The 11,545-nt window shown below is 37.5% G+C and overlaps 1 protein-coding gene and 1 pseudogene across 1 annotated transcript; one reads left to right on the top strand and one right to left on the bottom strand.

Annotated features, from left to right (window-relative positions):
* The first annotated feature begins 317 nt into the window (after nt 1–317).
* On the top strand, nt 318–2,801 carry LOC145907145 (ficolin-1-like). The gene is made up of 6 exons (XM_082994579.1): nt 318–618; nt 688–827; nt 1,183–1,279; nt 1,539–1,635; nt 1,698–1,765; nt 2,602–2,801. Exons 1-6 carry the CDS (start codon nt 318–320, stop codon nt 2,799–2,801), a joined length of 903 nt encoding a protein of 300 aa, XP_082850705.1.
* A 270-nt stretch (nt 2,802–3,071) lies between these two features.
* Nucleotides 3,072–6,055, bottom strand: LOC145907144 (uncharacterized; annotated as a pseudogene).
* Between the last annotated feature and the right edge of the window lie 5,490 nt (nt 6,056–11,545).

The raw sequence follows: 11,545 nt of genomic DNA, 5'->3' as shown, positions 1-11,545 counted from the left end.
ACGCAGTTTCGCAATTCAGCTCACCTAAAACTCTTCAAAAAAACAATGTAATGATTGTGATGTAAAACTATCTGCAAGTTATATACTTTTGTATATTTATATGTCGTGTAGAAAAAACACTAAATTTTCGATGAATAAAAAGTGATACAAAAATAAAATGCGGAATTCAATTAAACACAGATGAACAACAAACAGATAAAATGAAAAAAAAAGGGTAGTTTCCTTTTATAAAGCATATTGCTGCGTCCGACTTGACATAATCAGCATGTAACATTTCATGATGTTTCTTGTTTAACTTCTGTAGGCCTACTTTCAAAATGCAGATGGCAAATATCAGCTGCATTCTGCTGCTTTTTCTAACTTGTCCAATTCTAAGCTTGTGCCAAAGAGCCAATCAGGTCATCCTGACTTGTGGAGGAAGCAACGAAGATCCGATACCAGGACCAGCGGGTCCCCCTGGAAAACGGGGTCCAAAGGGAGCTGTTGGGCCTCGTGGTGTCCAGGGACCGAAAGGGGAGCCCGGTGCCAATAACACCTGGGAAGACGAATTTAGAAGATTGGAAGCAAAGATGGAAGCAAAGATGGAAGCAATGGAAACAAAACTTCAAGTTAATACAGGTATTTGTGGCATGAAGTTTGTAATATCGTATTTTTTTATCAATTAAATCGTGTTGTTTTTGTTTCGAGAATCTGTTTCTCACTTAAAATTGACAAGTTGCAAAGACGCACTGGACAAGGGTTTTAACAAGAGCGGAGTCTATTTCTTCTATGGCCCTGTTTACTATCAAGGATATTGCGACATGGAAACGGACGGCGGTGGATGGCTGGTGAATTTACATAATGAACATAGATTAGAGTTCAATCATTTATTGTTCATTGACAAAGGTTTGTCCAAGAATGGAAAACTCTATTAGAATGAACAGGATAATGCTATGCAAACACATTAAAAGGCACCGAAGCTCAAATAAAACGGGATGCCTTAAATAAAATTATACAAAAAGAGCGTTTTCTATTTGTTCCTGCTCAAATTTCAACATTACGTCACGAAAAATATTCTACAACTAAACCTTAGCAAAAATATTGCGTCATGATAAATAAAGGCGGTTAGCCGATTGAAATATTTAACAAAAACGCACTTACTGACCAAACAAAACGTCAATTGGGTTTGTTTCCTATTTTCAGGTTGTACAGAAAAGATTTGATGGTTCAACTGATTTCTATCGGCGCTGGAGAGAATATGAAAAGGGATTTGGTTCCTTGACTGGAGAGTTTTGGTTGGGTAATTCGACATTGGCATTACCAGCATTTAAATCAATAGTTTCTTTTGTTTATTTAGATTTTACCAACTCCCAACTAGGTTTCGTTCTTTAGCGCCTCCAGCGGTAGTATCAAACACTAACAATGGTAGATAGGCTTGTGTGTAAATGTGTTAGTATTTCCTCATTGTCACGATTGTCATATCTTGGGCTGCGCATTAGTGCAAGCAATGCTTTTTCATCTCCAAACACCACCAACATGTCGTTTGATGATTAATTAAGGCTTGGAGCTGATGCACGAACTTACAAGTTGGAAACGTCAAGAGCTCCGAATTGACCTGCAAAATTTCGATGACACAAAGTATTATGCAAAGTACAGGTAACTACATGCGTGCGTTTGAGTGCCAAGTTTTTGAGTTCCTATTTGTACCATCTTCACAGCAACTTCAACATCGGTTCATCAGGGGAGAATTACAGTCTGACTGTTGGTGGGTACACTGGTGACGCAGGTAAGTGAGCAAACAGGTTCAAATAAATTAGCTTGACACAAAGGAGGTTTAATAAAGTCTCTAACTCAGGGGCGCACAACCTTTAGATTAATACCGGCCGCATCACACGGACTTTATTTTACCAACAGTCGCCAGTGAGTCCAAACTAATAATTTCGCATTTACTTATCCCTTATAGTGTAATGAAATTTTACATTTACCAATATTTCTTGCATAAAAATGAAAGATTTTATTCTGTTTTGTAACCAAAACTGAACAATTCAATAAGCCAAACATCCAAGCAAAACCTCTTAAGTTTTTTACAATGCACGGCCGACAATACAAATGTAATATAAAGCATGTGTACGGCCGCAGGTTGTGCACCCCTGCTCTAAATCGTGGGTGAGTTACAAAACTCATATGAGGATGCGTGCTAAAATATTTTATACTATACGGTCGCGTGCCTTCTGACAAGACTTTTTAGATCCTCATCTGTTGACCGTTTATACTTTTGAAGTAAATATACGAGCCAATCACTTGTGTGGAGGTTAATAAACATTTTTTTATCATTTGTGAAAATCGCTAGCCGCCAAAATCGAAAGTTTAAAATAAATGGAAACAAAATCTTCAAGAACTGAAATTGCAATTTTACTAAGTCTGCATGCGCGATACGAAAAAGTTGGACTTACAAATAATGTGTTACGCAAGTATGACGTAATTTGCGCTTTTGTCCAAGTTACTCACAAAATGCGTAAAACTTATATGTATTAAACATTCACTGCTTTCTATTGTATGCCAGGTGATTGGCTGGTTAACATCTGAACCGCAAACTAAACTGTTAAAAATTTGCACCAATAGGTGATTGGCTGACTTATCACAATCAGATGCCATTCTCCACACATAACCGAGATCACGATCGTGATGGTAGTGGAAACTGTGCTGTTAGACATCATGGAGCTTGGTGGTACAGGTTTTGTTATCGATCCAACCTGAACGGAAAGTATTACAAGGAGGAGACAAGGGCAGGCGATTCGAACCGTTGGGATCCGGTACGGTAGTATCGTACCAAGACTCTGGCTCTGATGCCGAAATTCTTTCAGCAAGTAACATCATGTTTTCTCTTGACACGAAATCTGTTTCATAAAAGTTATTTGGAAACCAAACATCAGTTACAAAGTACTCAGAAATTGGGTAAAGCAAAGGAACGGTTGCCAACAAAATAGCTAATATCCAACAAGACAATTCAGCAATTAAAGTTTTAGTCACACCGACGTATCGCACGTGGAAAGGTTTATAGGCCGATATCAAGCGAAATGTTGTCATAGCTGTCATTGTGAGTGCTGATGCTTCTGATGATACCAGTTGAAGTGCCCCAAGTCCTGAACACAAGCTACTTGATCTCCATTCTTTATCAAACAAACAATAAGATCCAGAATATCTGTTAGCTTGTACTATGATTGCCAGTAGATAAACTCCCATGAGAAGGTCAGAAACGCATAGATTAAGAACAAAAACGCTTGTATTAATATACAAATTGTTATTTTTATTGACTTTAATCAAATCAAGTGTGGTTGTAACAAATACAAATGAATTCCCTCCCATTGCTAAGATGCCTGTCACCCAGAATATACCTCGATAAATTGGGTTGACGATCATTTCGTTGACGTCTGCAAAAGCATTTCTATCCAAATTAACACATTCGTCACTTCCGTCTGAGCAATCATTAATTCCGTTTTGTATAAGCCCTGTTTCAACGGATAAAGGATCTTTGTTGGTGCAATAAAACCTGGTATTTTCACAGCGACACCTGCTTTCATCTGATTCGTCGTCACAATCAATTATTCCGTCACAAACATGATCTCTATGTATGGAATTCTTTCCTTTACTTCTGCAGTAGTAGCGGGTATTGTTACAAAGATCTAGAAATTCATCTGATTTGTCGTCACAATCAATTATTCCATCACAGACTCTTTGTTTATCTATGTTAATTTCTCTATAGCTAAAACACTTAAACCTGTTGGGACAAAAACGTTCGCCGATAACTCCGATATCGTCTTTGACAGATCCATCACACCACAAAGGATAGTTTAGTTCAGCTATCCCTCCAAATATAGAAGGATACGATGTAAACAATTGCGTCATAACTGTAACGCACAACGACTCATTACCCTTCTTTTTTTGTAGGAAAATGCTGCCATCTGCTATACACTCACTTTGCACTGATGTTGAACAGTATTTTGTGTTAGTTTGATTGACGCATTTTACACTTGTGTTACACAACACCTTATCTTGGTTCACACATGTAGAACTGTCCTTACAGTGCATTTGGTTGTGTGCGCAATCTCCTACTATATCGCGACACAATGTTTGATTTTTACACAAACATTCATCTGACATATCGAAGCAATCCACCACACCGTCGCAAACTTGCTGGCTTGAAACTATCAGCTTTCCGTCCAAACACTGGAAACATCTAAACTGTCCATTGAGGAAACAAATATCTGAACTGTCAGAACATTGAGCCACTGAATCGTAGACGTTGGTTTGAGGTAAAACGCAAACACCTTTCCTTGTTGACCCAGAACATTTAAACCCAAACCCATGAAAAATTTCGTCACTTTTGTCGTTGCAGCCATCAACAGCTTGCATGTCACAAAAGTATTCACTTGCAATTAGTTGTTGATTTTCACAGAAAAAAACGTTTTTGCAGGATTCACGGCATGTTGACATTGTACAAACCGCTTTATAAACTTCACAATTATGAACATCAGTAGCGCACGTTTGACTGAAAACTTCATTGCACGTAATATGAGCATTGGTATGTATGAGATTTCTGGCATCCTTTTCACTTGGGCATGTTAGAGCCATCAAATAACAAGATTGACATGTTATGTTGAAAAATGAGCAAATTTCATCAATTTTATCATCACAATCTACGAAGGTATCATTTATCCAGTTGAAAGGTATACATCTTCCGTTTGACGAGCATTGTGTGTTATTTGTATTACATGGACATCTGGCGGAAGTACCTGAGCATTTACAGCTATAATGTGTTTCATCACTTCCATCAATGCAGTCGGGTTTTCCGTCACACAACAAAGATCGGTCAATGCTATTTGAATCCATTCCAAGGCACGGTTTTACTCCAACACAAGAACACTCAAATTTCCCTTCATACGTGCAGTTAACCTCATCACTCCAATCTCCGCAGTGATTAATTCTATCGCATTGCAAAGATTTTCTGATACAGCCAGCACTCCAGTTAGACGTACAGTTTTTAGTCTTGTAACATGAACACTCAAATCTATCAGCTGGACATGTGCAGTTAACCTCATCACTCCAATCTCCACAGTCATTCCGTCCATCGCATTGTACTGATTTATCGAACCAACCAGTTCCTGACGTACAGTTTTTAGTCTTGTAACATGGACACTCAAATCTATCAGCTGGACATGTGCAGTTAACCTCATCACTCCAATCTCCACAGTCATTCAGTCCATCGCATTGTACTGATTTATCGAACCAACCAGTTCCTGACGTACAGTTTTTAATCTTGTAACATGGACACTCAAATCTATCAGCTGGACATGTGCAGTTAACCTCATCGCTCCAATCTCCACAGTTATTCCATCCATCGCATTGCCAAAATTTATCGATACAACCACCAAATAGAGAGGAGCAATTTTTAGTTTTGTAACATGGACACTCAAACTTATCAGCTGGACATGAAGTGCAGTTAACTTCATCACTGCCGTCTAAACAATTGATTCTTCCATCACATTGCTCATTATTTTTCAAACATCCATTACTTCCGGGACATGTTGTGGTAAAACAATCGCACTGAAATCTTTTACCAGGACAAACATCACTTAACTCATCACTCCAATCCCCACAGTTGTTTTTCTTGTTATTAACTTTCGACCACTTAATGCATCCAGGTTTTTTCGATCCGACTTTACCGATCTTATGATGAGCACATTCGAACATGGCCGAGGGACAAGTGCAGTTTGAGTCACGATATGAAACTTCACAAACCGGTAGCTTTTCATCTTCTGTTACAAGTTTAAGATTTTTGAATTATTGTGAAGTTAAAAACAACGCACAAATGTAGGTTGTGTTCATTTATCAAAAAGTTACTTAAAGTAGGTTAAATTTAGTCAAACAACAATTATTAACAAAAATAAAACGAACAGTTGTTCATGCAAAAGCAACACTTACTTGTGATAGGAAGAGGGGCCAAACTTGTGTCCTCACCCGGACATTCACCTTCCGCCCATCCGATTAACACAACCATCAGCAACAATTTCAGCATTATACACGATTTCTATAATTCGACTGCATATAAACATAAGTTAAGTCTTCAATTGTTTATTTTAAGCTGTAGAAAGATGTCCTAATGACTTAGCCACAAACAAGCAAACTCAATTCCAAATCTATTATAACATCAAAGTCTTTTACGAATGAGATTTGTGACCAGTTTTTTATTTCGTAATTTTTGACACAGAATTTCAGCTTTTGAAATTCGAATGGTTTTGGAGGATTAAGGGATAATTAAAGATTATTTGTATAAAACTATGTCAAAGCGGGGCATCAACAGACAAATTAAAGGAAATGGTTTAGGATTCCAACAGCGTTTGCATGAACAAATAAAGCGATTTCGAATGCGCTTCGTTCAAACGGACGTGTCAATTAACACCGATCCTGCAGCAATTCGAAAATGGTGCTCGTCAATGCTTGTCTTGTTGTTGAATAATTCCTGGAACTCATTTTTATCATGGATTTACAGAATTTATTTTTAATTACAGGATAATGCGAAGGATATGTTGCAACAGGTTAGTACCATTCCTTAAAGGGAAGTGTCACTCATTTCTATAATTGTCACACGCATTAAAATTGAGGATCTATTTTATTCCTGTCAGTCGTCACAATCTACGTACCCTGGTTTAAGGCAGGAAATCAACAGAATAATTGTCATCGGGCGTGGATTCGTCACATTGACAGTCTTCATGATTTTATGCCATTGGCATTTCAGTATTTTTGATGGAAGGATCGTAAAATGTTGACTTGCGTCCTCTGTTTAACAGCCAACATGCGCCTCACACATAGAAATTATTTTTTTACATCACGATGCAGTGTTTCCAATATAAGCTGCGGTAGAAGACAACGGGACAAACCACCCAATTTTTTTCAAACATCCCTGGGTAAACAAACGCTTCACGAACCGGTTTGTTTGCGATCTATGTTTTTGTGCAAACGTTACCACACATACACAGCGAGCGAAATAAACATTTTCTTTGTAATGAGTGTATAGCAGTGGTGGGAGGCCAACACAGACACCTCTTATTTTGACTGTATCTGGTTAATTTTTGACAAAGGTCTAGTCTGCATATTTGTGGAGAGAATCGCAACAATATAATTTGACTCAGTAACACGTTCAACAATATACAACCCTGGAGCTCATCAATGGCAGATCAAAAATAGGGCGGTCGCACCTGAAAACGGGTATGTGCTGGCGAGGGATTACCTTACAATTGCGTGGGTTAGTCTGGGTAATGGCCATCTGGTCGCCTCAAAATCACCGCTATAGCGTCATAGTTAGATGCGCCGAGCAGTAACCGCTCACCATAATGAAACTCATGCTTTTGCCCATCTGACACCAGATGAATTTACTTCTTTGCAAATGTTCCAGTAAACAAATTGTTATATTTGCTCAAAAATGAAATTCGATTTTCAAATATTTTATCATTATTTAACCTAATTCACGTACGACTTTGAGTTTTGGTCCATTTTCTGTGACATGAACTAAATACCACATTTAACGTTTGATGGTCTTTGTTATTGCCTAATCCCTAACATTTTTTCCTGCTACTAATGTAGCAAACTTAGTCCTTGTATACTTTTGACACTTCTTGAAGCGCACATTTTTATGAGGGGACGCCAAACTTTTGTAAATCTAATATTTTTAGAAAGATGACATCCAGTTTTGAAATATTAAGTGTTTCGTGCCTTAAACTTAGCATTATTCTAATAATCACACAACACCATTACAGGACAATGCAAAAAAAATAAACTTTACTCAGACAATATTAGACAAATATGTAGCAGTATGCATGTTTCCTGGCTTAATTCCTCACACACTGGAACGCAAATAAATAACGGAACGATATATGCAGGCAGAGTTAGACTTGCAGAACTCCCACTGCCTGCTCGACGACACACCTTTTTTATGCCACCTTGTTGTTAATATCTGCTGTCTTACCTGTTAGCTTACCGACTCGCAACTAAACCCGACATTTAGGCTTGGATTTTGAAAAATGCCATTTGAAAAAAAGGTATTACGTAGCTCACGCAAATATGCGTGAAAATTACCATGACAACAACATTATGCTACCGGACCAAATTAATCGATTGCTCAACATTTTTGCGTGCTTTTCTTGATGTGCTATATCTCCTTTTTAGTGTTTTTCACCAGTAATCGACAAAAAGGAAGAGGAAACGCTCGAATGCTCGTATTGCAGATACTTAATAAATTAGTCTCTCCATTTAAGTGACAACCTTTTAGAATCGATTTACTGACAAAAGACTGTATAATTTACGGTATTATAAAATAAACGTAACTAGTGTACCACACTGTGCAATATTTTATTCTTCGCACATGAAGGGAATCGCTTGTACAGTTATACATATTATAGTTATTTATAACATTGCAAAATTCTCCTTTATAAAACTTCCGCACGTTTTTGAATAAAAAATTGTAAAATACACAACTCATATTTGAAGGTGTCAGTTATTCAAGTTAATTTAACTGAATCTTAAAATTTTAGTGATAACACACGAATCGCAATTATTTCTTGATTTTTTTGGGGTATTTGGCTTAGAAATAGTTTCTGCGAGTAATTGCATATTTTGAGAAAAAATTACTTTGATTAAAAAACAATTTACTTCGGTGATTTGGTATTTGTTGATATTTTTCTTTTAGTAATTTTGTCGTGGGTTTGTGTTGGAATTTTATGATGATTTCGTGCCGAAAAACCTTTAACAAATAGAAGCACGTGACTTAAGCATATTATGAACAGCATGTGCATGTGCATGTAAATATTTCTTCCTGGTGTATATTTTGTCGTACATATTACACCTGAATTCTGTGTTCTGCATCTGCTTAATGGTTTTTCCCAGGTATGCGGTAAATATATTGGAATGTTTATAATTTTTATCGCATACATTGCACGAATAAGATTTCTCGTCTGTATGAGGTCTCATATGCATTCCAGGGACAATGAACAAACATATAGTAATGTAATGAAATTTGCACTAGAAAGCTAATTTCAAGACTTCCGGTTATACCTATAGTAATAAATGAAATATTTCACTCAAAGCTAACATTTATGTACACAACTACTGAAAAAACCTTAAATAGAAAACTTATATTAGCACAAACATTGAGATACTGCATCACAAATACATCATTTTTGATGGAAGTGGCAGAATTGGTGGTGACTATTGTAACGCATCTACACTACTCACTTTTAACACGTTGTTTTACCCATATGTCGAAAGACAACTTAGCTTTAAATTTGTTTACTAAACAGGTAATCCGGTAATGCTTTAAATCATCCTTTTGAATATCACAATTTATTTTCTTGATTTAGAAATTAACAATACTTTCCACTTGACCTTCTTGTCATGTCTTTGTGTGTGGGAATTTCGTGATGATGTGGTGGCGAAATACCAGCTTCCACTAATAGAACAGCCTGTTCTGAACAGGCATGTGATTTAAGCATGTAGTGAGCGGCCTCCACATGAATATCTAAGTGTGCCTTCCTAGTGTAGATTTTATCGCATATTTGGCACCTGAACTCTTGGTCCTGGTTGTACTTTGGATATAATTTCCTTGCTTTAACGGATTTCTCCAGGTGGATGTGGTCAATATGTCGCTTCATATGATTGGAATGTTTGAACTTTTTATCGCACACAGGACACGAATATGGCGTCTCGCCGGTATGAGATCTCATGTGCGTTCCAAGAACAGATTTATATGGAAAATTCTTTCCGCGCAACTGAGGTTTTTGCTTGTGGTGAACCACATTAATGTGCGAATCAAGGCTAAAAACGTAGGTGTAGGATTTTTTGCAAATATTGCAACGGTGTGACTTCACACCTAAATGCAGGTCCGTGTGGTCTTTGAAGGCCTGCTTGCTGTAGAAAGTCTTCTCACATACTTTACATCGGTCTGTCCAAAACTGTTTGTGAATAATGCGACGGTGGATGTTCAGCGATTTTTTGTAAATAAACATATTCGTTGCTTTTTAATAAAATTTAAATTTTACGACTTGCTTCTTCGTAAGGTAGTAAGTAATGGCCCAACATCTGCTGATTAACCAAGTTTGGTAAAAAGGTATTCAACTATATTGATACAAAAAAACAAGCGCATAACGGGAAAAGAAAAAAGGCACGTTGAAACGATAAAGTGTCGTTGGTTCGCATCGTCGTCTTGCGTCATCGGCCGAACAATACCGCACTGACCGCTCTATACTCCTTAACAGAGATTTGGGGGTTCATGAGCCACGACCAACACAACGATGCCAATTATCAAAGGCTTATCGTTTCAACATAACTGTTTCTATGCCTTTGTCGCTGTGTAAAATTGGTGCCCATGCAATATTTTGATTAAAGATGTAGAAAGAAATGTATTTGTATGTTAGGCACAGCTTAAAGTTTGGTGCGTGTGCATTTTTTTTGGTGCTTTAAATTGGCGGCGCGTACATTGAGTTGCAATTTCAACAAAAAAAATACGCCAGTTCCTTGCTGTTGCGGCCATCCAGTATGCTCTATATTAGACACAACTGTGTGTTGTGGCGGCCTGGGAGGAGTTTTAAAGCGCGTTTGTACATCATTTGCGTTGAAACATAACGGAACTGCTGAATCCGCAGGAAATCGGATCGCAAAACAGATTAGTGGGTGCGCAATTTGTGTGCAGTTTAATATTAGTTGTGCATACATTGTGTTTCATTTTTTATTGAGAAACCGCTCCAGTTCCGGCGTGTTGGTGTCGCTGCCCTATGGTTGACTTGCATGAAATACAATTGTGTGTTGTGTTTTATGCGCTGGATGATGATCTGCGTAACCTTTTGAATCTCTTTGCAAGTAATTTTGCGTGAAAAAACAAGGGAAATACTATGTGACCTGTGTAGTTACCGAACCAACAAAAAGACTGTTGCTAACACGGTATAATGTTGCAGTGTTCAAATAACCCGACATCCATTATGTTCTATATTACACACAGCTGGGAGGAGGTATGTGGTCGCTGAAGATATAAGTGGGTAACTTTTGTGCAGCTTATTATCAGTTGCACATTTGATTTGATATTTGATTTGATTTTGTATTCTTAGATATCGTGTTTACTTGTAGCGTATATAGATTCTAGACTTCTGGAAGTCATGTTGAAGTATTACTTGCAAGCTTTACAAATCCTGCTGTTTTATGGGCAATATCCAAATAAATGCAATTCGATGATAGGTAAGCTGTGTTTATAAATTAACCGAATAAATGATTACACTTCAATCTATTACTTTTTTTGCAATGACGCAGCATCGTGCGCCACAATGTTGTCAGATTTAAATCACTCAATTTCAAAAGTAATCTGCCCACCCAACTGCTGGAGAAAATATTCGGATTTATGTGGAAGTGATGATTACGCAAAAGGTCCTCTTTGTCTAGCTGCTATACATGCAGGACTGATGGATAGTAAGTTTTATCAAAAATAGGTTTTCATTTCATTTAGGCCACCTGATGAAGGTTGTAC

Source organism: Ascidia mentula, chromosome 6 (genome assembly GCF_947561715.1).
Source record: "Ascidia mentula chromosome 6, kaAscMent1.1, whole genome shotgun sequence".
NCBI lineage: Eukaryota > Metazoa > Chordata > Ascidiacea > Phlebobranchia > Ascidiidae > Ascidia > Ascidia mentula.
The sequence above is the reverse complement of the archived record's forward strand: the minus strand, read 5'-3'. Positions and strand labels throughout refer to the sequence as shown.

Coding starts and splice junctions, on each gene's coding strand:
- LOC145907145 (XM_082994579.1), top strand. CDS start 318: ATGCAGATGGCAAATATCAGCTGCATTCTGCTGCTTTTTCTAACTTGT. Junction 828..1,182: donor CGGACGGCGGTGGATGGCTG/GTGAATTTACAT, acceptor TCCTATTTTCAG/GTTGTACAGAAAAGATTTGA. Junction 1,766..2,601: donor TGGGTACACTGGTGACGCAG/GTAAGTGAGCAA, acceptor TTGCACCAATAG/GTGATTGGCTGACTTATCAC.